This window comes from Vigna umbellata, chromosome 1, assembly GCF_029865625.1.
Source record: "Vigna umbellata cultivar VRB3 chromosome 1, Vumbellata_1.0, whole genome shotgun sequence".
NCBI classification, from domain to species: domain Eukaryota; kingdom Viridiplantae; phylum Streptophyta; class Magnoliopsida; order Fabales; family Fabaceae; genus Vigna; species Vigna umbellata.
In genome coordinates, this window is record NC_142165.1 from 52,139,395 (window position 1) to 52,165,218 (window position 25,824).

The following is a 25,824-nucleotide window of genomic DNA, read 5'->3' on the forward strand; positions in this document are numbered from 1 at the left end:
AAAAATCCTCTCCATTAAGAGGAGGACATGTGGTAACTACCTATGAAAAATTCTCTCCAATGTAAATATGTCACATGACTACTCTCACAAAGGTTAGACGACCAGTCCCTTTCTCACCAAGCTAAGTTGAAAACTTTGACCATTTGGTCAACTTAGCTTATGAACATCCACTTGGGTCAACATTGGACCTTAACCTTTGTTGATTTAAATTAGCTAAAAATCTGACACTACTTGAATCAAAATACAAGATTCAAAATTATTCCTATTCTAAAAGCTCTATGATGATCCAAAATGTTTCAAGAGAGAAAATTTGTATCATCTTCCATAAATAACTTGAACTCTTCTTTAAAGGACTTAACCATAATTAGAAGGTACGTCATCAATTTCAAACGCCTCCCCATCTCGGATTTTCATTGTAGTGGCTTATTCAACTAAATAATAGAGGCTTACCTACAATGCGTTCTCAAGCTTACTCTACATTATTCCGCATACATTCCCAAGTAAAAATGAGGGGGAGGACAACATGCAACACCATCTATTGAATGCAGAAGAACAATGTGTACCATAGTTGAAGCCAAAAACAGAATGCTCACAAGGAAGAAACCACCACATTGGCAGAGATTAAAGGAAGGTATGTAAAAAAAATAGGGTTAAAGTAAATAACCCATAAAATTACTATTGAAACTTCACATCAATAATGGGCTACATGAAGCAATTGCCATGAGATTAAGACGTCCTAAATACACTAGATTAGGCTTAAAATTCAGATTAAAACCCACAAAATAAGTATAAATGAGGACACTGTTTAGGAGTTAAAAATGTTAATTATTGCATTTAATATATACGATGTATTATTTACTTGAACGTCAAATATCTTTCCAGACATCCTTCTTAACATTTCGGCTGGGGAAGAAGTAAGCATTTGCAAGAACATCTTAATCCTTGTAAGAACATTGTACATATAAACTGAATATGGTAACTATCAGTATTGGCTTGTTTTATATTCTATTATCTTTTAACTATTAAGATATATTCTTGAAAATGATTATACATGGAGACAAAAATTAGAAAAGATTGTCGGTTTATGTAGGACCATATACGATGAAGAAAAAGAAATTGAAATGTGAAAGAGAAACACAAAGAGAAAAGAAAAATAAATAATTGACCTTGATCACCCGTTCTCACGTTAAATACTAGTTAAAAATGAAGAGCCAACATTAATGTCTAAAGTGTTGTTTTAAATATATTATTAATCATGTAATTAATCTGCTCGGTCTTTCTTACTGTTTGAAATATCCTTCAGTCGTTTGGAATTTGGCATGACCATGTCAAACAACAAAACCTTTATTTTTTTTTCTTTAAAAAAATTCATTACTTAATTAGTTTGTTTTCTCAAAAATCAGAAAGAAAACACTGATGTTGAGTGAATTATTTTTCAGTTTGTTTGCTCAAAAACCAGAAAGAAAACAGTGACAGTGACGGAAACAAACCTATTTTAACAAATTTATTATTTTTGTCAATATGAAATTAAATTTATTTTCATACTTCACATACTTATCTAACTTAAATATTTCAATATTAGTTTAAATATTTTTATTTTATAAATCTAATTATTCATACATATTTTTTAAGGATCACATCCATTTTTCTCACAACTGAATAGAATTTTCTCGTGTCTATACCAGAAGACATTTCATAGGTTGGAAGCTTTAATTTTGTATGGGTGTGAAATTGACAATTTTAGGACTCTTTTTATATGTTATAATAGTCAATTGGAAAATTTTTGTATCAATTATTCTTTTAATTCAATCAACTAACTTCCAAATTTTCAAATTTAATTAACTTTTAATCATTTCAATTTATATCTGACATGTATATTAGTTTTTACCAAACACGTAGTGAAGGAGAAGGAGATTACGCTTAAGACTATCTATCAAACATTGTTAAGCTTAAGACTAACGAACTTCAACATAAAATGGCTTAATACTTCAAGGATTATAATTCAATGTACACAACTTTTCTTACATTTTACACAGTCAATGGAAAATCAAACTTAATAGAAAGTCTAACTTGTAGGTATTCCCTTAAACACGTGTTAATGCACCTCCACAAAAATTGTTCATTTATACATTATTCTTAATTTTTATATGCAAAATAAATAGAAAACAAATAATTAAATAACTAATTTAGTAATTAAATGTTAATATATATTTTTAGTATGATAAAAATATTACAGTATTAATATAAAAACTTTAGTTTCATTAGTTTTGTTTGAATTTTGTATATTGTTAATATGATTGAATAGATGCTTAGTTTTGAGTAACTCAAATATCTATTTGATTATTAAGAGAAAAATTAACTTAATCGTGCAATTAAATTAATAACAATTTTAAATTTATAAAACAAAAAATAAAAGCTATAATACTTTTTTATTACTAATTACATAACAATTGTTGAAAACTATTCACGAATTTAATTATCCAGTTAATAACGGAGTTCAAACAAAATTAATAAAATTAAATTTGTTTTACTATATCATATTTAAAATGAAATATATTTTCATTTGTAAATTAATTGTGTTTAAAATATTTAATCCAAGATTAAGGAGATATGAATTATAAATAATTTTAATTTTTATATTTAGACGTATGATTTTAATATATATATATTTACTCAATTTAATTTATTTTCTTGTTAAAAAAGTTAATACATTATATTATATTTTAGATTTTTTTTTCTCTTTACATCTTCTACCTTTTATCACTTTCCATCTTCCTTTATCTCTCACTACCTCCCTCTATTTCTCACTACCTTCCTTCGTCTTTCTCCCTTCTCTCCACCTCTCACTATTCCACCACCATTTTCCTCTCTCTTTTGGATTTAATGAAAAATAATAATTTAATTAATTCAAGATCTTCCTACATAATATCGGAATTAAAAGTATTATAAAATACGGTAGTATATACGTAACATGTATATATATTTATAGATAAATATAAATAATATTAAAAGTAGAAAGATTATATATTAAAAAATTGTATATGAATAAAAAGTATCTTGCAAAGAAATTTATCTATTTTTACTTTATTTTATTTATCTGTAAATATCATTTATTAAGTAATTTATTTAAACTAAACAACAATGCATCGATACCATATATACCAGTATTTATTCGGATAGAAAAGCATGATTTTTAGATTATTATTAGTTATAGTTTTCACTAGGTGACAAAAGTGTAATTGTGTTGACACGTGGCAGCAAGTCATGCTTAATACTATTAAACATTCTTGATTAGAAGTTATGAAGCTTTAATTATCTTTGCTGTCTCTTTTCAATTTGGAAATTACGTATTGTTCAGCACTATCTGCCGTCCACATACAGATAATTGACCCAGTGAATATAATCAAATTTTGAATGACTTTAATATGGAAAAATCAATTCAACAAATTCACTGGATTTCTTTTTTTTCTTTTTTTTATAAATCACGGTTATCTTTTTCGTGGATATACGTAATTATGATGATTATACAAATTGATTGTATCATAATATTTATTCTGGTTTTAAATTAAAATAAATTTAATTAATTTCGTGTTTTATTTTAATATTGGTATAATTAACTTTTAAAGTATAATAAATTTTTAAAAGATTTAATTGAGTTTTTATTAAATTTTGTTGATTTATTAAGTGTTTAAAATTTTTATACTTTTTTAATTGTGTTCACGTTTAATTTTTTATTAACAAAGTGACGTGATTATTATTTTATATTGTCATTTTTCTTTACCTGTTATGAAATATTAAGAAATATAAAATTATATCACAGTTAATGTAAAATAATAAATAATTTTCATTATTTTAATTGAAAATATATTAGATAATAAAATTATTATCTTATTTTACGATTGTCATTTATAAGAATAAAAAAACTATCTTTATCCGCACCATTATTAATATTAAACACTTTTGGGTTATAAACAATACAAATCACATATTATTTTATATTAATTTTAATATCGTCTTATTTTAATTAGATTTAAATAGTATGAACTGAACAAAAATAAAATAAAAACTTAATTAAAAATATTTAAATTTATCATAGATTTGAAACTAAACTACATTTTAAAAATTATGTAATTATAATTTGTTTATTTTTTATATATAATTTATATAATAACAGTGTTATATTAACTCTTATTTCTTTTAAAATATAAAGTATTTAGACAAAAACAAATATATCTATTATTACACGAGGATGATAGAAATATAAGTATTTTACTGATAATTTTTAATAGTGAAACTCGTATTTATGTTATCCAATGACTATAAAATGTTGAAGTAGATATAACTATTTGATACAAAATGACGTATTTAAATTCGAGATGTTTATGTTAATTAATTCACCTTCAATAGTAATAGTTGGTCAAGTTTTGAAGATTTTAAGATTCCTGTCTGTAGGAAAAGTTTGAAGGAATTGAAGCTTCTAGATTTTGTCCAACCATGACTATTGGATGCATATACGTCATGCTGACATCACCTTTCTCAAATTTCCATAATCTTCCACTTTTCACATGAATACTTTAAATTAAGACCAACATGACATATATTCCATTCTAGACACATCTTAATTAATGAACTAACACATTCTTACAATAATTTAATATGAAAAATATTAAATTTAATATTCTCAGAATCTATCTAAGACTTCTCAACTATTAATTCACTTAAAAAATATATAAAATATCAACTACATCATATATCCATTCTCTCTTAATCTTTCTTTTAAATGAACTCATTTGAATTATTAAATTTAATAAAATCAAATGAATGTAATTTCACTAATACATATAACTATATAACTATATATATATATATATATATATAAAGATAATTGTACCCACAAGTATTTATAATATTTTACGTTTTCGTTAAATCTTGATGAGAAAAATAACGTTTGTTTTATTTACCAAGAAAAAAAATTATATATGATATGGAAATTTATGCCTACGCTGTGTTATAAACTGCAATAAACAAATTGATGTGTAACTATTTTTTAAAATGTAACATATGTATTGTAAGAAAAACTTTAAACAAATATTACTTAAAATTTAATTTATATATTCTTAGCTATTAAAAATGTATAATTAAGTTTTATTAAATAATTTATTATATATTTATTTTTATTTTAATTTTTAATTTGAATCTAATTTTACTGAATATGTTTCGTCTAACCATTTTTATAACACCCTTTATTTACTTATATATGTAATACATAAAAAGTATCAAGGACATATCCAAATAACGGAATTTATAATTAATGTAATTTAAAAGATAAATAAAAAAATATTAATATATATCAGCATATATAACTAAAAATTACTAGCAGATACTTTCTATCACGGTTATAAAAAGTTTTCTATATTAATTCTCAAATTAATATAAATACAGTTTATATATAAAGTTTTTACTTGCCGATTACGCTATAATTGATACGAAGAGTCTCATTATTATTCCATTTCCAAATATTTCAATGAAACCTTAATTTTACCATAAATAATATACTTTACCTTAATTTCATGCTCACCACGGATGTCATTCATTTTCTACTCCACTTTCTCCACCTCTTCTCCATTCACTTTCTACTCCACTTTCTCTTCTTTGTTTACATTCGCGAGTTCTTCATTTTCACAGTTTATTTCTTTGCCTAAAATACCACTATCATCATTCACTTCTTCACCAATGATGCTCGAGACTTCGGTTTCGACATATAATCTTCTTTGTTTACATTCATGAGTTCTTCATTTTCATCGTTTCTTTCTTTGCCTAAAATACTACTATCATCGTTCACTTCTTCACCAATGATGCCCGAGACTTCGGTTTCGACATATCAAACACAATAAACACAATGTGATATTGTCCTAAAAAACACAATAAATACCAATAATAGACTCAATAAACACAATAACAGATTAAGGTTCAAAGCTGATAAGAGCGACCTCTAAGAGAACGAAGAGCGACCTCTAAGAGAACGAAAAGCGACCACCAACATGTTGAGTTAATGAAAATAATGCATCTTGAAAAGTTTCACATCATATAGGATAAGCAATGGAGTGAGTGTTAGTGACTATATAATGAAATCTAAGTTCACAGTTTTAGTCGCCCCAAGTCAAAGACACTTTAAGCTTGTATTTAACTTTCATTATACCCTAGTAGTAACGTGTTGTGTGATTTTGATTAAATTTTTGTTTTGGAGAGTGTAGGTGTACTTGGGATCAAAGAGCATGAAAGAGTGACCTATGTGTTGTACAAATTTTCACATAGTATTATTATCTGGTTGTCATTAGATAACGATTGTGGTTTTTCTCTAGTTTTATAGTTTCCATGTTATATTATTGTGTTGATTATTTCAATCTTATTTCTTTATTGGTCAGGTGATTTTCGAGGGTAAAAGACGTTGATGTTCTTCATGATGATGTATTTTTTCCCATCAGAGTGGTATTAAGAGCTCATGATTTAATAAGATATACTTAATATGCTTTATGGTTGCAACTTAGTCTAATTTTCCACTTGAGAAAAGATTAATTTCTTGTTTTTGGAGAATCATCCTTGGTTATTGAAGTTGCAATGAAATTTGAAAGTGCTATCAAATGTGACATAGAGAAATTCGATTGAAGGAATATTATTGTAGCAGGGTTCGTGGAGGTCCAACGAAGTGCAAAGATGGTGAGTTGTGTTGGATTTATAGTGGAGGTCGCATTTTATGGCGAGTGTGCTCTTGGATCCGTAGAGGAGGTCGTAGTTGATGCTCACGTGTCTCAGTGAGTGCTCACAGTGGATTGCATTATGTTGTCGTACTTCAGATCTTTATGTTGTTATGTCATGTGAGGCGCGATGGAAATATGATTTGTGTGTGAGTCGCAATTTGCGGTAGGTCTGTGTAGGAGGTTTTTATCGGATTACAGATATGCTTCGTTTCTTATGCGGTGTAGCTCATTGATCTATGATTTCATGGTGTGCAATTTGGGCTTCCATGGTCATCGCGGTCTACATGTTGTAGCGATTTCTAGTGATGCGCTTGGAGGTTTGGTGGGTTGTTGAGTTTGGATCGACAACTGGGTTGAGCTTATGGTCGCTCGCGTATGTTATCTAGCGACCGTGTTTGTGGATCTTCAACTTTATATGGCTCGCAATTCTTCTTCCTTATTGTATCGTAGTAGAAGAAGGTTGGAGGTGAAGCTACGGTGACGTGCAACGATCTTTATGTGGCTCGCAATTCCAACACCCAGGTCGTTCACCTAGGTTGTCCTCCCCGACCATCCACCCAGGTCGTCCTCCCGAGTCATCCACCTAGGCATAGGTTGTGCCCAATACGACCTAATAATATAGTCAGATTATCAGCAGTAATGACTCATTAAGCCTCTAATGTAGATTAAGGTGTTATTGGGTCGTCTTTATACCCACGAAAGGTAAAAGTCCATTACAACTAGTATAAATAAAGGTCCCAAGTATGACTTTAGGATTATTATGCATAATATAAGCATCGCTTTTTGTGCTAACCGTTCGATTACATTACTAAGTTGAGCGTCAGAGTACCTATCCACACGGTTTGGACAAAAAGGAGGGAGAGCGAATAACGTAACTTAGATGATGGAGAACCACTAAGAAGCCATCTGGTCTTCAAAACAACTTGGTGTACTTTAAGGAATTTCAACCCATACCAAAAACATAACTCAAAATAATTTTGTTTACCTAATAATTATTAGTTATGTCGGCAGAAGAATTAAAAATACCAAATGTTTAAGAACCTAATATAACTAAAACATTCAAGAGAAGATAAATAAGTTGATAACCTTTCTCAATTGAGAGAATCACTAAAGCCTTAAAATACTCATTAGTAAAATTAAATAATTATGATTAAAAGAATTAAAACAAAAGAAAACTTATTCTAAATGAAAATTTCATTTTTTAGAAATAGGGTTAAATATGTTTTTCGTCCCTTAAGTATCACACGATTTTGGTTTTAGTCCCTACTCGAAACTTTGATGGTTTTTAGAATTACCTGGTCCCATTGTGGGTGCAAGGGTTTGTGCTTGAGGAGGCGGCATTGATGCATATGATGATGAGGACGGATTCCATGAAAGAAATGGATTACCCATGTTTAAAGGGTGCATTGTAGCTGAAGGTATTAGTAGAGCACCTTGCAGAGATGACATGGGAGGAAACTACAACCAAGGAACACCAATCTTACAACATCAACCCAAACGAGCAATTATTGTATGAATGGCATAGATGTATAGATAAAGGAAAGAAATCATAATTATTGATTTGATCTAAAGAAATCAACCAAAATCATATAAATTCGATTTGGTGTAATTAGGATCTGATTTAATTTCATTATGCTTTTAGATTAGATACCACCCCATAATCGGGAATCGCAATCACAACGGCAGCGAAGGACTTCCTCGAGAGCATTTCGCCGGAGGATCTCTAGCCGATGGTGAAGATTTGCATCGACGGCCTCCAGTCGCAGTCGGTGGCAATAAAGCGTTCTGCGACGGCGAAGCTCCGGCTGCTAGCGAAGAACCGCGCCGACAACTGGATTTTGATTGCGAAGTCCGGCGCGGTGCCTGTTCTTGTTCCTCTTCTCCGTTGTAGTGATCCTTGATGAGTTTTTTAGTATGCTTTACTTTTTCTGTTTTCATTGATTCATTATTTAAGGAGCTATTTTGAACCACACAGATCCATCCCCTCAACTATCACCATACATTCGTTCATCTTCCCCACGCTGAGTTTTGAACAGAGAACGGAGCGGCGACGTGGCTAGAGGAGAAACCAACTGGGGAACAAACCCTCACATAGGGATGAAGGCGGCGATAACATGGCCAGCTGATGGTGCTTCCAGTCTCATCGCAGAAGCGAGATGCAGCGTTAGAGGAGATGAGATCCGTGAAGACGGTCGTAGTGTGGAAGTAGAGGCAAAATGGGCCTTAGCGGCGGCGCCGGAGGGACTTTCGTAGTGGCCAACGTTGCCGAAGACGGACTTTCTAATCGGATTTCCGGGGCACGGAACCTGTCAATTTTCTTAATTTCAGGAAATAATTTTTCTGGGTCGATTCCTGAGGGGATATGTGAATTGGTCAATCTGAGATTCCGAAAAAGAAGAACTCAACTTTGCCCCCAACTGAGATGACGAAGAAGCAACGTGGCAGATACTTAAGAAGAAGACGTGGTCTCGCCGTTTGCTAGATCAACTAAAAGTTGACGCCGTCCATTTTTAAGGACTAATACTAATAGTTTCAATACTATGAAGACTAAAAACCATCAAAGTTTCGAGTAGGGACTAAAACCAAAATCGTGTGATACTTAAGGGACGAAAAACATATTTAACCCTTAGAAATAAAAAAAGAAGTCACATAAAAGAGATGAAAAAAAAGTAAAAAAATAAATAAGGAACACGTCAAAAGAAGAATACAAAAAAAAAAAAGAAAAGAACTATACTTATCTTTATGAACATAAAATTTAACTTTATTGTATCTTTTTAATTAATTTTACTAGTTATATGAAATTAAAAAACTTAATCAAATTTGTTATCTTTGCAGACATTAAATTATTATGGATTAATTATTGTTTCAGTATAATTGTTTGGGACCGAGATATGAACCTTGTTGATGATGCTTTATTACTCTTGTACGTCTGGGACCGTTGTCTTTCCTTCAATGAGAGTGGGGGTACCTGCGAAGATACTTCGATGCTAAAGTCAGATATGAGTAGTGGAACTTTAGTTCTCTCAATCAATGATTTTCTCACAAAGTGATCTCTTTAATCTTAGAGCAAAACGTACATTTTTTCCTTATGTTATCCTGTATTTAACCTAAAAAGTAAAATAAACTGATTACCTTAAAATCCGGTTAGTTGGTAAATTCGGTTACCTACCCGTAATCCAGGTAAGTCTTAATATTCGGTTAGTTGGCTCCGTAATCTGCGTTATTACGGTTAGATATTTTTGACTATTTTCTTCTTTAACTGGATTATTGGTCCAATTATTTAAGTGTTGAGCGTCCGCCAACCCCGTTTAACGTAATTGAGCGTTCGCAGGTCTTGGCTTGATTTGGTTGACTGAGTGTCATAATGTCGCTTGACTTTTGACGAACGCTTTAACATGCTTATGGATGTTTGATGAGCGCTTTCAACTATAGGATAGTTGACGAGCGTTTGGTATAGGTGGAAGATGGCGAGTCGTCTCTATAGTAGATAGAGCGATCGGTCGATTGGTTGTGGCTGACAACTGCTCGGTCTAGATATCATACTATACAATTATGTTTTTTTTAAATTATAAAGCATAGCAAATTTGATCCACTTATATCCCTAACCTTAAAATGTTTGAATCTAATCTCAATTAATTATTAGTCGTATCAACTTTTCTTTTTATGTGACTAACAACATGTCACGTCATCCATTATTTTGTGACACATGTTATTTTTTTTCTTTTGTTTTGTTTTTTCTTTTATTATCATATTTATTATATATTGGCTTGACAGTGGAAATAATGTTAAATTAGAAGAAAGTAGTTAAAAGCAAAAAATCTATTCGTGTTTCTGTATCTAGGTCCTAGACTGCGATTCCTCCTTCTTCCCTGTTGTGCTTATGCGATTTCCAACAATGTAGACTCCTCTCCACAAAATCGATCGGTTGGCCCCTGCAAGAAACACTTTGACGCTCAACTCAGATTTAGCTTTACGGAGATCAAGGTGATAATAATTCAGAAAAAAGATCTTTTTACCTGGACTTAAATCCCATATTTATAGACCTGATTCTTAATAATAACCATTAACTGCTAATCAATATCATATCAATGCCGTATATTATGTTTCCTATTGTTTGTTATCTGGTCATTAAAGCCATACACTTCATTCCTTATAACATTAATTGACCTTTAATACTTATCAGTTGTTACTCCTTTTGGGTGGACGATCGACCCAACTCCTCGTCGGACCAGGCTCCTTTCAGTGGCTACTGAGTACACTACAATTCATATTTTTTTTATTTGAGTAGTAATCATCTAAAAAACTCATTAATTTGTAAGTTTTTTTTAAAAGAACTAATACTATTAAAAAATCATAATACATTATTATTTAAATAATTCATTTATTTTAATTTTTTAGATTTTACAATTTCATGTATAATTAATAATTTAAAACAATATTACTCAATATTAATATTAATATTAAAATATGTGATGTGTTGAATTTAAATTATGTTTTTATTATGAAGAGTAAAAAAAATAGTCTACTAGAAAACATTTAATAGTGTTAAGTTTAAGTAATCATTTATTGTTTACTTCTTGTATTAGATGATGTTTTTTTAATTATCTTAATGTTTTGTGTTATTCCTTTTCCTTAGTTCTATATACCGAGAACATGTGAAACTTTTTGAGCATGTGATAAACATTGTAAAACTTATACCATGTATGTAGAGTCTTCTATTATAACACGATTACTATCATTTATTTGTGTTGTTGTAATTGGTACGTGAATCTTAATTGACACTTTTTTTGTCAAGGCAAGAGAATTATAGTAAAAAAAGAGTAAGATTTGAATCTATGATACTAAGTTTGATATTGAGAAGTTTTATAATAAGAACCACGGTAGATTATGGATGATCTCTTTTGGTAAATAAGGATGTGCTTATGAAAAAAGGATGAGACAAACATGTTAGTGTCTTTGTCTCAAAAAGAGAAGACTGACATGATCAATAAGGTTAAAAGTACAATAATTTTGTGACTTAGAGATAAAACAACTGACAAATTTTAACAAGAGTCTAGACGATCTTGAGAACATTGAAGTGAAATTCAAAGAAGAAGATAAGTTTTTACTTCTTCTTAGTGTCTTGCCTAAGAAACTTTGGCATTTCAAAGATGTTTTATTGTCTAGGAAGAAAAAAGTAATTAGTTTAGATGTGATATAACCCTCAAATTAAGGAGCTTCATAAGCTTCAATAATCTAAGATAAATGATAAAAGTTGAGTTTGAATGTTTCAAAGTCAAAGAGTATGAATAAAAGGAAGGCGCAAAGGAAGAAACCAAAACATTCATCAAACAATATGGTGAAAAAAAGTGAGTGCTATATAACCATAGGAGAGGTCACTATAAGGTAGAATGCTTAGCGAAAGTGAGGAATGAGAGGGGTATAAACTCTCGTCTCAAAAGAGAATAGGCTAATATTGTAATAAGATATGTCATTTTATGAGTCTTTTGGAGTCTAAAAGATGTTCTATCTCAAGAGATAAAAAGATGGAAACATCTCACTTTCTAAAGAGAAAGTTGAGTGAAATAAGACAATCACCACTTGAGTTTAAAAACTAAATATAAGATTTTAGGATTGAGGATTTAAAAACTAAATATAAGATTTTAGGATTGATGACTTACCTCTTGAATTCACAAAAAGAGAGAAAGGTCATGACTCATCTATTCCATTTATGTAAATTGTGTTAGAGTGAGAGTGTTGCATGCTTATATAAGCATAGCCATAAAATATGAAGCCCATATTGCATTTTGGTTGTCATATTCCTTCCAAACAAGGCCTTGTTTGGTTGGTTCTCTTACGTTCCCAACCAAACTATCTTGGTAGCCAAACTATATTTTTATTTATAAGAAAAATACAAAAATGTTAAGAAAAATATTTTTAGTGTCTTCTTCAAACTTCTTGTACGTATTCTTTGTATATCTTCTTTCATAATTTTAATAATATTTTTTGAGTTATTGTTATTTATTCTTTCTTGAACCCTTCCTCCTTTGGGTGATACAAGCTCCTCTTGTATTGAGATCGCATCAAGAAAGGTGAAAAATGAAGATTATTTCATATTTTATACAATGGAGTAATAAGCATCACGTATGGGATATGTGTAGCAAACCATATGTGACACATGTTAGTGTGGTTAGTAGATCATGGTGGATTTTGGACGTGCTTATTGAGGCTATGAAGCAGGTGTTAAGATATTTGAATGAAACAATATTATCATCTAGATTGGTGTAAAACTATATACCAATAGTAGAAAAGTTATTAAAAGGTTTGTTTGTTTGTTTGAAACTACAATTTGTTAGAAAGCTAGTTTGCAATCAATGGTGACTTTACTCATTACTCAAACTGGGCATGTCATGCTTACAAAAGTGGTGAAGGAGACTCTGAGATTAAAGGGGGTGGCAGGAGAGTTAAACAAACATGACTACTTTTTGCGATAACCAAAATATCATAGATTATGAAGACATGACTACTAGTTGATCATTAGATAAATATATGATGAGAGAACTAAACACATCAATGTTAAATTACACTTCATTAGAGATGTTGTTGTATATAGAAAAGTCATAATTATGAAGATAGCTTAGAAGGAGAACCACTTATGAAGACTTTGCCAAGATCGATATTCAAACATTGTTGGAGCAAATTAAATTTTCATTTAAAAATAGAGAAAAATTATAAAAAAATTATCTGAAGATTTAAAATTAAGATAAATAATGGTAATGCATTAACCCTGGATCACTATGAACCATATAAACAAACAATCTAATACAACATATCAAATAATATTTCATTAGTTAAATTATCTATCATCTATATCTCTATTAGATAACGATTTGTTTCCACTATCTTAGAGTTTTGGGATATGAAAACATATTCTATATATAATATTTTGTTATGATAGAATTATTTTTTTATTCTTATTCTTTGTATTTTCTTTTTGTGATTATTTTACCAACCCAACAAAATATTTTTTCCTTAATTTCTCTAATTTAAATGTGGTTTACTTAAATATTTAACTTGAATCGAATTTTGCGAGTAATTTCATCACTTATAACCTAACAACGGTACATGTCTAATGACTTAAAATTGATAATTTTACATTCTTAAATTTTCCAGGGTCTGCCATTACTTTTTAAAGAATGAATGTAAGTGTTTACTTAAGGAAATAACTTTAAACTCTTCCGTAATATTATATCAACACAATTCAAACTATTAAAAAATAACTTTTTGAATGCTTTTTTTGTTTATGGAACATTAGTTCTTCTTATTTTTAGTTAATATTTCTTTTTCAGCAAAAGTTAATATTGGGTTATAATAGAGTATTTAACAGCTAGTTAGTTAAGACTGCTTTGTCTTCATTTACGTAACTAACATACAAAATCTTGCTAATCATTACCTTGTTAAAAGAAAAAGAACAGAATAAGAAATGTGAAATCGTATAACAATTTAAATAATTTCAAAGAGTTGACAGAGTTTGGTCAAATAAACTAAGATAAGATTTCATATGTTTGACATGTAACAAGTTTCGAGTATCCGCTTTGGGAATGCAAGTTTTGAGTCTATAACCCTTTTAAAAGTTAAGACCTGTTAATAATTTTCTTTACGGGACTTACTAAAAACTTTTTTTCTCAATCATTAAATTAATTTATATATATGATTCAATTGGGACAGACGTTTTCAAATTAACTTGTCTAAAACCCTATTTTTAATTTATATATACAAACTCATTTTTTCTTGACAAATCTTGTTTTATTATCACTATTTATAAAACAAAAAAAAATAATGTTACTTAATTAGCCATATAGTTTAGTTGAATAAGATTGAGCTTTTTAGTTCTTTTGTTTTTTTTTAAAAATAAAATACACCTATTTAACTACCCACTTTCATGATATATTTTTTTGTCAATATCTATGTTACTTTTAATTTTATAATAGTAATACTCTTAACTACAATGATTAAAAGAGGATAAAATAGTAGCATGGCAATAAAAAGAATAACTTTTAAATTAGAAAGTAAATAAACAAGTTTGTATGACTGTAAATACTACCCAATAGGAAAGCATTATGTAATGAGACAAATTTTCTTCCATAACTCAAAACCAAAAGGTTAAAACGTGAAAAAGTAAACACTAAGAATGATGAAAAAGTCATGCAAATAAATGTTAGAGGATACTAATTTAAGAACCTTAATTAGATTATTGAGTTAAGCATTTTGAACAAACATAACACATGACATGGAGAAATCCTTAAAAAAGGACCACATAGAATACTAGAAGGAATGCATTGAGGAACACATTTATTTGGATGCAAAGAAAGAAAGAGTGATTGGTGTTAGTTGGAGACAGTCTTTGGCAGCCTGGTGGAACCGAAAGAAGAAACGGTCATTTGTGTGCACGGAGTTGGACCAAAGCAAGTGAGAATACAATACAAAACAACACAACAACGCAACCATGAAAAGAAAAGAAACACGAACACACAAACGCGCATTACTCGCTATAGCCGCAAGACCAAGCACACAACATAAACCACTTCTTTTTAATACCATTCTTTCCCCTCCATCTTTTTAATTTTCAACTCCTTCCTATTTAGCTACCTAACTCTCCTTAGACTTGAGCATTTTCTCTTGGCTCCCAAAGGTGATCATACTTTTTCTTTTACTTTTCTCCCTTGTTTCCCAAAAGGGGTTCTTGTCCCAAATGGAGTTCCTGTCTTTTACATGTTAAAGGTGCAGTCTTTCTCGATGATAAGCTGAATGCTCAAATCAGATTGCGATTATGAGCTGATCTGGAAATGGGGTTTTATCTTGGGAGTTCATTCTCTCTTCTGTTTTTTTCTTCTTTTTTGGTTTGGTGAAATTGGAAAAATTTTTCAAACTTGGAATTATCCTTCAGTATGGTTCGGTGTTTTTTTTTTGTCTGTATAGAGTCGTCTGAAGGGTCTAAGTTTGATCACCGATTCAGCAGAAAGAAATATAAGAATGGAACGATTGATATGAAAATTGAAACAATTGATTTTTATTGAAATTTCTGTTATTGAATCCATGCAATTCGGTTCGGTTTGTGAGAATTTTAATATTCCTATTCGTGATATTTACCAAGTTCAGCAATCGGTGTCAGGTTGTTGGACAAAGCCGTGAATCATTTCAGTTGAGCGTGTTATTTATTCTAGCTTGTTAAAGTGTGTGCTTGATTTCCATGCCTTTGCATTGCTATATCTATAGTTTTTGCAATTAAAATGTATAAATGGCACTTTTCACTTATGTTGAAATATGGTAAATAGTGCAGAGTGCAGCAGTCACATCCCAGGATCATTATGAGTTGTGGCTGCTTTGGAGCCTCAACTCTCAAGAAGAAAAGAAATCCTTCTCATACTCCTAATGAGATTGATGGTGAGGGTGGTTGTTGATTATTTGTTTCGATATTCTGCAGCCTTTCAATAAGCTAGACACTATTGATTGCAAGTTTCCTGTTCCTTTTATTGGCTTTAGCTTTACCTATGAGCCTGCACTTTCTGACTGGAAATTTACCTTGATCATTAATGTATAGAACAGTGATATATTGAATATTGGTTCGACTTGAGTTTTATTAATCAAACCATCTCGCATAGTTGCGTTTTGGTCACTTGGTAGGCAGGTCTGACAAGAGTAACAGTTCGTTAAGTTGTAGACTTCAAAAGATAAATGTGTCCATTTAGTTCATACATAGGTCCAAATTAATCTCAGAAGTTGGAACACAAGCATAATTTGGGGATTTTTACTAGTTTGGTTGGTTTTGATGTGTGGTACAATAATGATGTTTAAAAGAGTTCTGGTATATATTTAGGAATACTTTTATAAGTACATTTTTTTTGTTTTTCCTATATTTATCACCATTTTGATTGTGATATACATATCTTTTGTTTCTCAGGCTTTCCGCTTGATAATGTTAAGAATTTTTCTGATAAAGACCTGAGACTGGCCACTGATAACTATCATCCAAGCAAAAAGCTAGGACGAGGAGGTTTTGGAACTGTTTACCAGGTATTTAAGTCACAGACTCTAATATAAGTTGTAACGTTATGCGAATTAATATGCCTGTTCATCAGTTGTAACATTACCCAAAAAATTCTTTCTGAGATGTCTGTGGTACAAGAGGGCTATTGTAATTTTCTCTTTTCACTTATATCTTTCTGTGATGTTGAAATAAGATTTCATTTGTTATACAAGGGCCAATCTTCTAGCAGCTGGGTATTATCCAAAGGAAGACATTACTAGATTGTTATTGTGGCAGTAAAACCATCATGACGTTCAAAACCCCATTTCCATGATCTAGATATTCATTACTATTCATGTGACTTGTATCTTATCTTGAACTCGCACACATGATCCAATGGAATTGTTTGCTCCTCTCACTTGACATGCTCCACTTACTATGGCACATTGCATCATATTTCTTTCTTGTACCCCTTTATTGACATCATAGAATCTTGCTTTCATGCTTTGTACTATGAGTTATAAGATTTGAGCACTGTCAACTTTCCCTGAGACAGTGAGAGAGGCTTTCTGATGTGGGTACAAACAATGCTTCTATTTTGTGCCTCAACATAAATAAATATTACTTTAGCATTACATCGTAAACCTTACCACTCTTTTTTATTTGCTAAAATCATAAAACTGAAGGATGTATAGAATTGGGTAGAAAAGAAATACTTTTTCTTCAGCTTACCCTTTCCCTCATCGGAAGCCTTATGAAACCTCCTTTGTCATAGAAAGACAAATTTACAATTTATGAGGGTTCTTTACTGGTTTAGCTTAGTTAAGCTGAGGAACCAAGAAATAATATCACATTTTTATTATTTTATTCTCCTCTTGGTTGTTAAGCCTGTACTAAATAGCCATGTTGAAATTTGCCAGGGAACCTTAAAAAATGGAAGACAAGTAGCAGTGAAGACACTTTCTGCTGGGTCAAAGCAGGGAGTTCGTGAATTTTTATCTGAAATTAAAACTATATCAAATGTTAAACATCCAAACCTTGTTGAATTGGTTGGTTGCTGCGTTCAAGAAACTAATCGCATATTAGTGTATGAATATGTGGAAAATAACAGCCTTGATCGTGCATTAATTGGTAAATTTCCAAATGCTTTGCTGTGAATTATGGAATCACTGATTGAAATCCATGTGCAGATGATAGAATGAAACGATAACCTTTTTTTTTCTTTTATTCTACTTTTTGTAGGTGCAAGAGGTTCAAATATCAGATTAGACTGGAGAAAAAGATCTGATATTTGCATGGGTACTGCTAGAGGTCTTGCATTTCTTCATGAAGAACTTGTGCCACACATTGTGCATAGAGACATCAAGGCAAGCAACATACTACTTGACAAACATTTCAAGCCAAAAATAGGAGATTTCGGGTTGGCTAAATTATTTCCAGATGACATCACTCACATTAGCACAAGGATTGCTGGAACAACGTATGTTGTATTTCAGATTCATGATTATATTTTATGTTTTTTAATTTTCTGTTGCATTGGAAGATTATCACCTAGTTTTCTTTCTCTCTGTTTGCTACTATCTAGTTTTCTGGAGATAATATTAATTAGTAAGATATTAGAAGTAGAAAAAACTCTTCATATTTGGTGATTCTTCACCAATCACCATCTGGCTATGACAGCAGAATTAGCAATGTTAGTGATAAAACTTCAGGGTCTATCAGGATATCTGAATTAATGTTTTCTGAACGTTACTAGGTGCCACTTTTTGTTATAGAATGTTCGTAAGTCAGTTGAATTTAGTTGCAGATGACTCAAACAATATTCAAGTGACACATGTTCTATAAAGTTAGTATCGATCTTGGATGCCTATGTTGTATTATTGACATCAGTCACTAAACTGAAAGCTGGAACTGGAAAAGAGAAGTACTAAATATTTTTAGTTGATTTCTCAATACAAGATCTAATCCGTGTTTAAAAGCTAAATTATTAAAGGAAGGATAGAAACTATGAATTGGCTAAACTTATTAAGGGAAATATGGAAAGTATGAATAGGCTAAACCTATTAAGGGTAAGACAAAAGATATGAAAAGTAAATCCTAATTATTATAAATAGACTTAATTATGTTTCTAGTTCTTGAAATTTAGGATAATTTTGATTTTGGTCATCCAAATTTAAAAAGTTCATTTTAGTCTTTCAAAATGGAAAAAATATGATTTCAGTCCTTAACACTAAATAAGAGACTAAAATGAATTTTTTTAAAACTGTTTTTAGTCTCTTAATTTAGTGTTTAGGGACTAAAAACATATTTCACTACATTTGAGAGACTTAAATTAGTTATTTTTTTTTAATTTGAGGGACTAAATAAGGATTTATCCCAACTTTCAGGGATTAAAAATATAATTAAACCTTATAAATATAATCTGAATATATACAAAGATTTTATCCTAACCTTACAGGATCTTGTATCTCAATAGATATGATCATGGAAAAATTTATTTGTAGTTTTTATGAAAAGTGAAGAGCTTCACAACCTCATTTGTTTGAATTAACTAAAACTTGGATGGTATTATTGGCAAGAAACTCTGATAGCATATCCAATTTCTTCACAGTTGTAATGAAAATGTAGGTCAAAACATTCCTAGACCTGAGCATTACTGCTCACTGGTTCCTCCACATATGCTCTACAACATCAACTTTTATGTTTATACTCAATGTTCTACAATTTTCACAAAGAACCAAGAAGGACAGTTAGATGCATTTTCAAAATTGTTCAACCTATACTTGGACAGTGGATCTGAATAGTGTTCTGACCTGCTTTGGATTGAAAATGCAGTGGTTACTTAGCACCAGAATATGCAATGGGTGGCCAGTTAACCCTGAAGGCTGATGTATATAGTTTTGGTGTTCTTATTCTTGAAATAATCAGTGGCAAAAGCAGTGCAAGGACAAACTGGGGAGGGTCCAACAAATTCCTCTTGGAATGGGTGTGTATATTTCATCTTCCCACATATATGCAACTTATGTGTTCATTCTTCTCAATGTGACTTGGTGTGGACTTAATGATATTTATTTTTGCAACAACACAGGCCTGGCAACTGTATGAAAATGGGAAACTATTGGAACTTGTGGATCCAGACATGGTTGAATTCCCTGAGGAAGAGGTAATTAGGTACATGAAGGTTGCTTTTTTCTGCACACAAGCAGCAGCAAGTAGAAGGCCAATGATGTCCCAAGTTCTGAATATGCTGTCCAAGAACACGAGGCTGAATGAAAAGGAACTAACTGCACCAGGGTTTTTCCAGGATTCAGGAACATCTTCTAAGAAGAAGTCATCCTTTGAATCCACCAGCTATCAATTTAGCTCTAACCCTTCCAGTATTACTCAGTTGGCCCCACGTTGAACCATAAACTAAACGTCTGATGTGTCAATTGCAGAGTTAAAAAGTAGTAGGAAAGAAAGAGAGAAAGAAAGAGAACAAAGAGGGATTGTTTTTTTTTTTTTTTACATTTTTCTCCTTTTTGTATATTATTTTTTATAAATGTATTTTAATTTATAAAGTGGGCTTGGATAAGTTTTCTTTTTTGAAAATAGGGTTTTATGATTTTTTTTTTGTAATAGATATTTCGAAGCAATTGCTTTTTTGACTTACGATAAGAAAATATAAATGTTTGGGTAACTTGATTCTGAAAAATAATTGATTATATATATTTAGTGTTTGGTTTAATTAATTTAAGAAATTATTCCTTCTTTTGTTGAACACTTTCCAAATCTGTCATATTCAAGCTATAAACAATGTCAAGCTCAGTTGTGAAAAGTCCAATCGATTGTGAAACCAGAATTAGACTAACGAAATTGTGAATTTTGCCATTTAATTTCACATGACAATGGAAGTCAAACAAAATAGAATTCCTTATATAACAAATGCTGATCTATATATAATATATTCGTCAAAATTGTTTACTATCGACGAAGAACTAAGATAAGAAAAATACATCTAAGCTCGAGAATAAAATTATACGAAGATAGGGATCAAACACACAAACAATGAAAAATAAGAATACGAAGCAATAATCATAGAAGAGAAAAAATACTCTTTATTTTTAAATGACGTATTAAACCCATCAAGATATGAATTTCCAAGGTCAAATAATAGTCAATAAAAGATACAATTGATACAAAACCTCAAAGTTGAAAACAAATTGCACACCAAAAAAGCCACAGAAGCATGACATAAGGATCCGTAACGAATTGCCAGGTGAATAAGGATAGCAAAAGAAAGATTGTTAGGACTGTAGTGTGCAAAATCAGGCTTATGTAGAAGCCTGATCCTCAGGGGATAGTGAAGCTTCTTTCTGGGGTAAATCCGCAGAACCGTTATTAGTGGTGGCATCCTTTGGTTGTGATTCAGGTGTACCTTGTGCAGATCCATTTGTTTTAGGTGCTGTTTCTTTTTTATCTTTCCCATCTTTGGAGTCTTTAGCTGGTGCAGGGGGAGGTGGAATCATGTGAGGTGGTGGTGTATGCTTAAGCTTCAACAATATCTGCCTCAACCTAGAAAGATCTGTGGGTTTGCCAGGCTTTGGGCCTTGGACAACTGTGATTGATGGCTTCTTATCCTGATCCTTTTTGCCTCTTTTCTTCTCAATGTTGGGAACCTCACGAGGAATTATCTCCCCTATAGCTTTCCAGTAATTTTTGTCAGCCTCTTTGTGGAATTTGTCTTGATTAGCCAGGTATAACTGCTCCATAAGTTTATTTCTGAAGTTATAGGAACATAAAATGATAATTGCGAATATATACTATGTGTTGGGTGTAGAAATTACCTTTTCCCTTTCTCTGTTTTGAACCTTGTTGGTTTCAACATTAAGCTTCCTTTTCTCATAGAAAGCCACCTTATACTCCTCGGCTTCCTCAAAAATCTTTATTCTCGACTCCTTTTCCCTTTTCTCCTTCTCCTCAAGCTGAATGGCATTTTGACTGCAATGAATTCACTTTTGTTAACCGATTTCGGCAAACATGCAATAGATCTTAAATATTAATAGGAAAAGATCAAAGTGCAAGCAAGACACAGTGTTACCGTAGATTCAAGAATAGCTTTCGTCAAAAAATCAAACAATAAGGGACACATTTAACATTTTTATATTGAGAATATTAATTAATAACATAACTATATTTTAAAACTCCTTTTTATGCATTCTATTTGTTTGTCATCTTCCAGGATGCACCATGCAAAATAAAACACATCCGATACCAATATTCATAAAAGAAAAATTGTATTGTCAACAATTATGTGGTTCTCTGATTTTATTCAGTAATTACCAACTTCAAATTCAGGTTATTTAAGAATATGAACTTGAAATTATACGAAATTGAAATGACAGCAGTTTATGAAATAACTTTTTGAAAAAGAACCCCCAACCTTAGTTGCGTGTAAAGATACTCACCACATAAAAATTAACGCAAATATGAATATTTCACATTAAATTAGAAATCTAATTTCACCATCGGCTACTTAATATTAAAGGTAAACTTGAATTCTGCAGTTTATGAATCAAAAAATCGTTAGTTTATCTTCGTTGAGACTACAGTAGACGCTCAATGCATGACATAAAGAGAGAAATCAGACATTAGAAATGCAAAATAATGTACCACACTTATAAATAGATAGAATCAGTGTCAATGTAACCTACGTAAGTATCAAAATTCATACAAGATGAATCTTATGTACACTAGGTTATATTACTCCCTGAACTACTACACAAGCAGAAGAAACGGAAATGGGGAAAAATAAATAAATTCCGCTAGAAAAATGTGCTTGGGGCGACTTGACACAATTCTCCCCAAGTTTGATCATCATCAGATCAGGTCATTTGTAAATTGTTTCCCTGGGGAAGAGACGATAATGGAAAATGGAACACTCAAGGTAGTGAACTGGAATACGATCATATCACTTCAACCGCTCAACAAAGATACTCGATCCTTCCACTATTTTATTAATGCAAGAAAATGAGCTCACCATTCAGATCAGCCAAACTGTAGAATCAGCTCTGACTGAAGTCCAAGCTGCATAACATCCAACAACTTATATTTTAATGCGACACAATTTACTCTTAAAACTAACCACTTAGATCCAACGTCCACATTACCAGTAAGCGACCATGCCAGATAAAAACCGTTGAATGCAAATCATTTACTCCCACCGAATCACAAAATTATACTAAGAGGAATCATGCAAATCAATCACTCAAGTAACCATTCCAAGTAAAATTGGATTAAACAACTACATCAATTTGCTTCTTCCTATTCCCTATCCTAACTGAATAGATCTAAGCGAACGCAAACAAGATCTGAGAAATTCACAAAACGAACCAAACTCTTAAAACATAAAAAAGGTTTAGACAAAGAGAGAGTTACCGGCGCCACTCCCGAAGGACGTAGCCTTCCTCCGGCTCCATTTCTCCCGGTGGCGGCAGCACCGGTCCGTCGGAGACAAAGACGCCGTTGCTATAGACGTTTTCGGAGCCATTTTCATTCCCATTCTCGACTACGTCGAAGGGAGACTGAGTGTAGCCTGGATCGGGATCGCTGAAGCCGAAGATCTCCGGCGAAGCCGCCGCCACATGGTCGATGGGGACGTCTTCGGCGGGGAAGGTGGAGAAGTCGCCGTAGCCGGAGAAGGTGTCTGCGGCGGCGGGGGCGGCGGGGGCTGCGAAGTGGTCGTCGTCGACGGTGAAAACGTCGAAGGTGGAAGACATGTCTCGTGGATTTTTCACTCTGAAGAAATGGGTATTTTCTTTTTCTCCGTTCTGTGAAGCGCTTTGAACGGAATAGAGAGAGATCAGTGAGAAGCAAACACTTTTGTTACTTTTGCTTGACTTTTCAAATAATTAACGGTGAAAAGAAAAGTATCCAAAATATCTGCCTTAATCTGGGATTAAATTGAAATGTTTTTTATCAATTATATTATAGTTCAATTAACAGTAAGTATGAGTTATTGTTTTTACTATAAATTGTTATTTAATGAATTTATTAACCTTTATAATCATTACTAAAAATTTATATTAGTTCACATGAAATTGAATTTCCTAGTCTCCTATTCAATAGAGCGTGATTGGACACGCCAATTTTAATATGAGCATAACTTTAAAAAGTAATTGATAATTATCTTCCATTTTTTAAATCTTAAAAAATAATATAATTATTATTAAATAATATAACCGAAAAGTTATAAAAAAAATTTAAAATATATTTTGATTTATGGTATGAAAGATTGAAAAATAAAGTTGAATGCATACGAAAGTTAATATCATGTGTTACATGTAAAACAAATAGTTTGCTTAAATCCTTTAAAAGGTTCAGAGTTTCTATAATTTGTTTAATGCGTTAAATATGTTTTTCGTCCCTTAAGTATTACACAATTTTTGTTTTAGTTCCTACTCGAAATTTTGATGGTTTTGAAACTCTTACTATTAGTCCTTAAAATTGGATGGCGTTAATTTTTGTTTGACATGACTAACGGCCAACCCACAGTGTCATGCCACCTGACTACTTTTAATTAACGTGGTAGTAAAGGTGTGGTGGTCGGTTGGCTTTGTGGGTGGTCGACCACTCGGTCTAGTGGTCGACATAATGGTCTTTGCCCATAATCGTTCAGCCTTTTTCCAACACGGTTCGGTCTTTCATGTATTGCACTACACCCGTCACCACAACCGTTCGGTCTGTGCCCAATACCGTTCGGTCTTTCACATATTGCACTCCACCCGTCACCATAGCCGTTCAGTCTTTGACCAACACTACTCGGTCTTTGTGGAACACGGTTCGGTCTTTGACCAACACAGTTCGGTCTTTGACCAACACAGTTCGGTCTTTTCCCAATACCGTTTGGTCTTTCATATATTGCACTCCACACGTCATTATAACCGTTCGGTCTTTACCCAACACCGTTCGGTCTTTGCCCAATACCCACCAGGCCGACCGACCACCAAACATTGTGACCGACCACCCACTAGACCGACCGACCACCACACCTTTACTGCCACGTCAATTAAAAGTAGTTAGGGAATGTGGCATCACATGTGGACTGGCCGTTAGCCACATCTACTAAAAGTTAACGCTGTCCAATTTTAAGAACTAATAGTAAGAGTTTCAAAACTGAGAACTAAAAACCATCAAAGTTTCGAGTAAGGATTAAAACCAAAATCGTGTGATACTTAAAGGACAAAAAACATATTTCACCTTTGTTTAATTAAGAAAATAGTTTCCAATGCAAAGACTAAAGTGAAATATACACACTAAAACACGATCACCCCCTCCCAAATAAAAGTTATAAAGACTTTTATTTTTTATCCACTAATAATGCTTCATTTTTTCACATTATGAATCATGCATGGGATATTACCTGTACCAGTAGTGACCGGACGCCTAATAGGCCGGACGTCTACAGTGGACCAAAACACGCTACTCTTCGGTTCGTCATCGAAGGTTCAACGTGCCAAAACAGACGCCCATGCGTCCGAGATCGCGCAACCTTACCCTCGTTTTCCGGATACACTAGGAGGCCGGACGGTCATGTCGCTTGCTACACATGCCGCCTATAGGGGTCGGCTGGTTCGAAAGCCAATCTTTAGGAGATCGGGCGGCCATACGGTTAATTAACCAGGTTTAAGGTAAGTTGAGGTTAAAAGTTATTGGGCTGAATTTGGGCCGTGATTAACTTTTCACTAATCCCAAGCCCATTAGCGAAAACTATAAATACAGATCCAGGGTGAGTGGTAGATAGGTTGCATTTACTGCATATTTATTACTGTTAGATAGAAAAACGCCATTGCTCTCAACTGACTTTGGCATTGGAGAATTTTTCGCAGGTCTCCCACCAGCGGACTGAGGAGAAAATTGAGGAGCAAGTACGGAAGACCGGACACTCGGAGTACGAACAGAGGAGGACGTGGAGACATTGGACGACACAGCCCTTCACATCCGAAACATTACCAATTTAAAATCTATTAAAAGTGTTTGCTGTATCTAAAAAAAACAATATAAAGGATGTGGTAGTTTCTG

General features: G+C 32.1%; 2 protein-coding genes across 4 annotated transcripts; one reads left to right on the top strand and one right to left on the bottom strand.

Annotated features, from left to right (window-relative positions):
* The first annotated feature begins 15,136 nt into the window (after window positions 1-15,136).
* LOC124837568 (cold-responsive protein kinase 1-like) lies at window positions 15,137-20,355 on the top strand. 3 transcript variants are annotated; one of them, XM_047312976.2, is made up of 7 exons: window positions 15,137-15,429; window positions 16,073-16,181; window positions 16,699-16,811; window positions 17,685-17,895; window positions 18,007-18,244; window positions 19,600-19,750; window positions 19,853-20,355. In XM_047312976.2, the coding sequence occupies exons 2-7, from the start codon at window positions 16,106-16,108 to the stop codon at window positions 20,165-20,167; spliced, it is 1,104 nt and encodes a 367-aa protein (XP_047168932.1). In that variant the 5' UTR covers window positions 15,137-15,429; window positions 16,073-16,105; the 3' UTR covers window positions 20,168-20,355. The 3 variants fall into 3 exon arrangements, with proteins under 3 accessions (XP_047168932.1, XP_047168930.1, XP_087959850.1); XM_047312974.2 differs by having other exon boundaries at window positions 16,078-16,181; XM_088103724.1 differs by lacking the exon at window positions 15,137-15,429 and adding an exon at window positions 15,496-15,518 and having other exon boundaries at window positions 16,078-16,181.
* A 488-nt stretch (window positions 20,356-20,843) lies between these two features.
* LOC124837567 (clathrin light chain 1-like) lies at window positions 20,844-23,641 on the bottom strand. The gene is made up of 3 exons (XM_047312973.2): window positions 23,182-23,641; window positions 21,591-21,744; window positions 20,844-21,506 (listed from the first exon to the last, which is right to left on the bottom strand). Exons 1-3 carry the CDS (start codon window positions 23,520-23,522, stop codon window positions 21,078-21,080), a joined length of 924 nt encoding a protein of 307 aa, XP_047168929.1. The 5' UTR covers window positions 23,523-23,641; the 3' UTR covers window positions 20,844-21,077.
* Window positions 23,642-25,824: the final 2,183 nt, after the last annotated feature.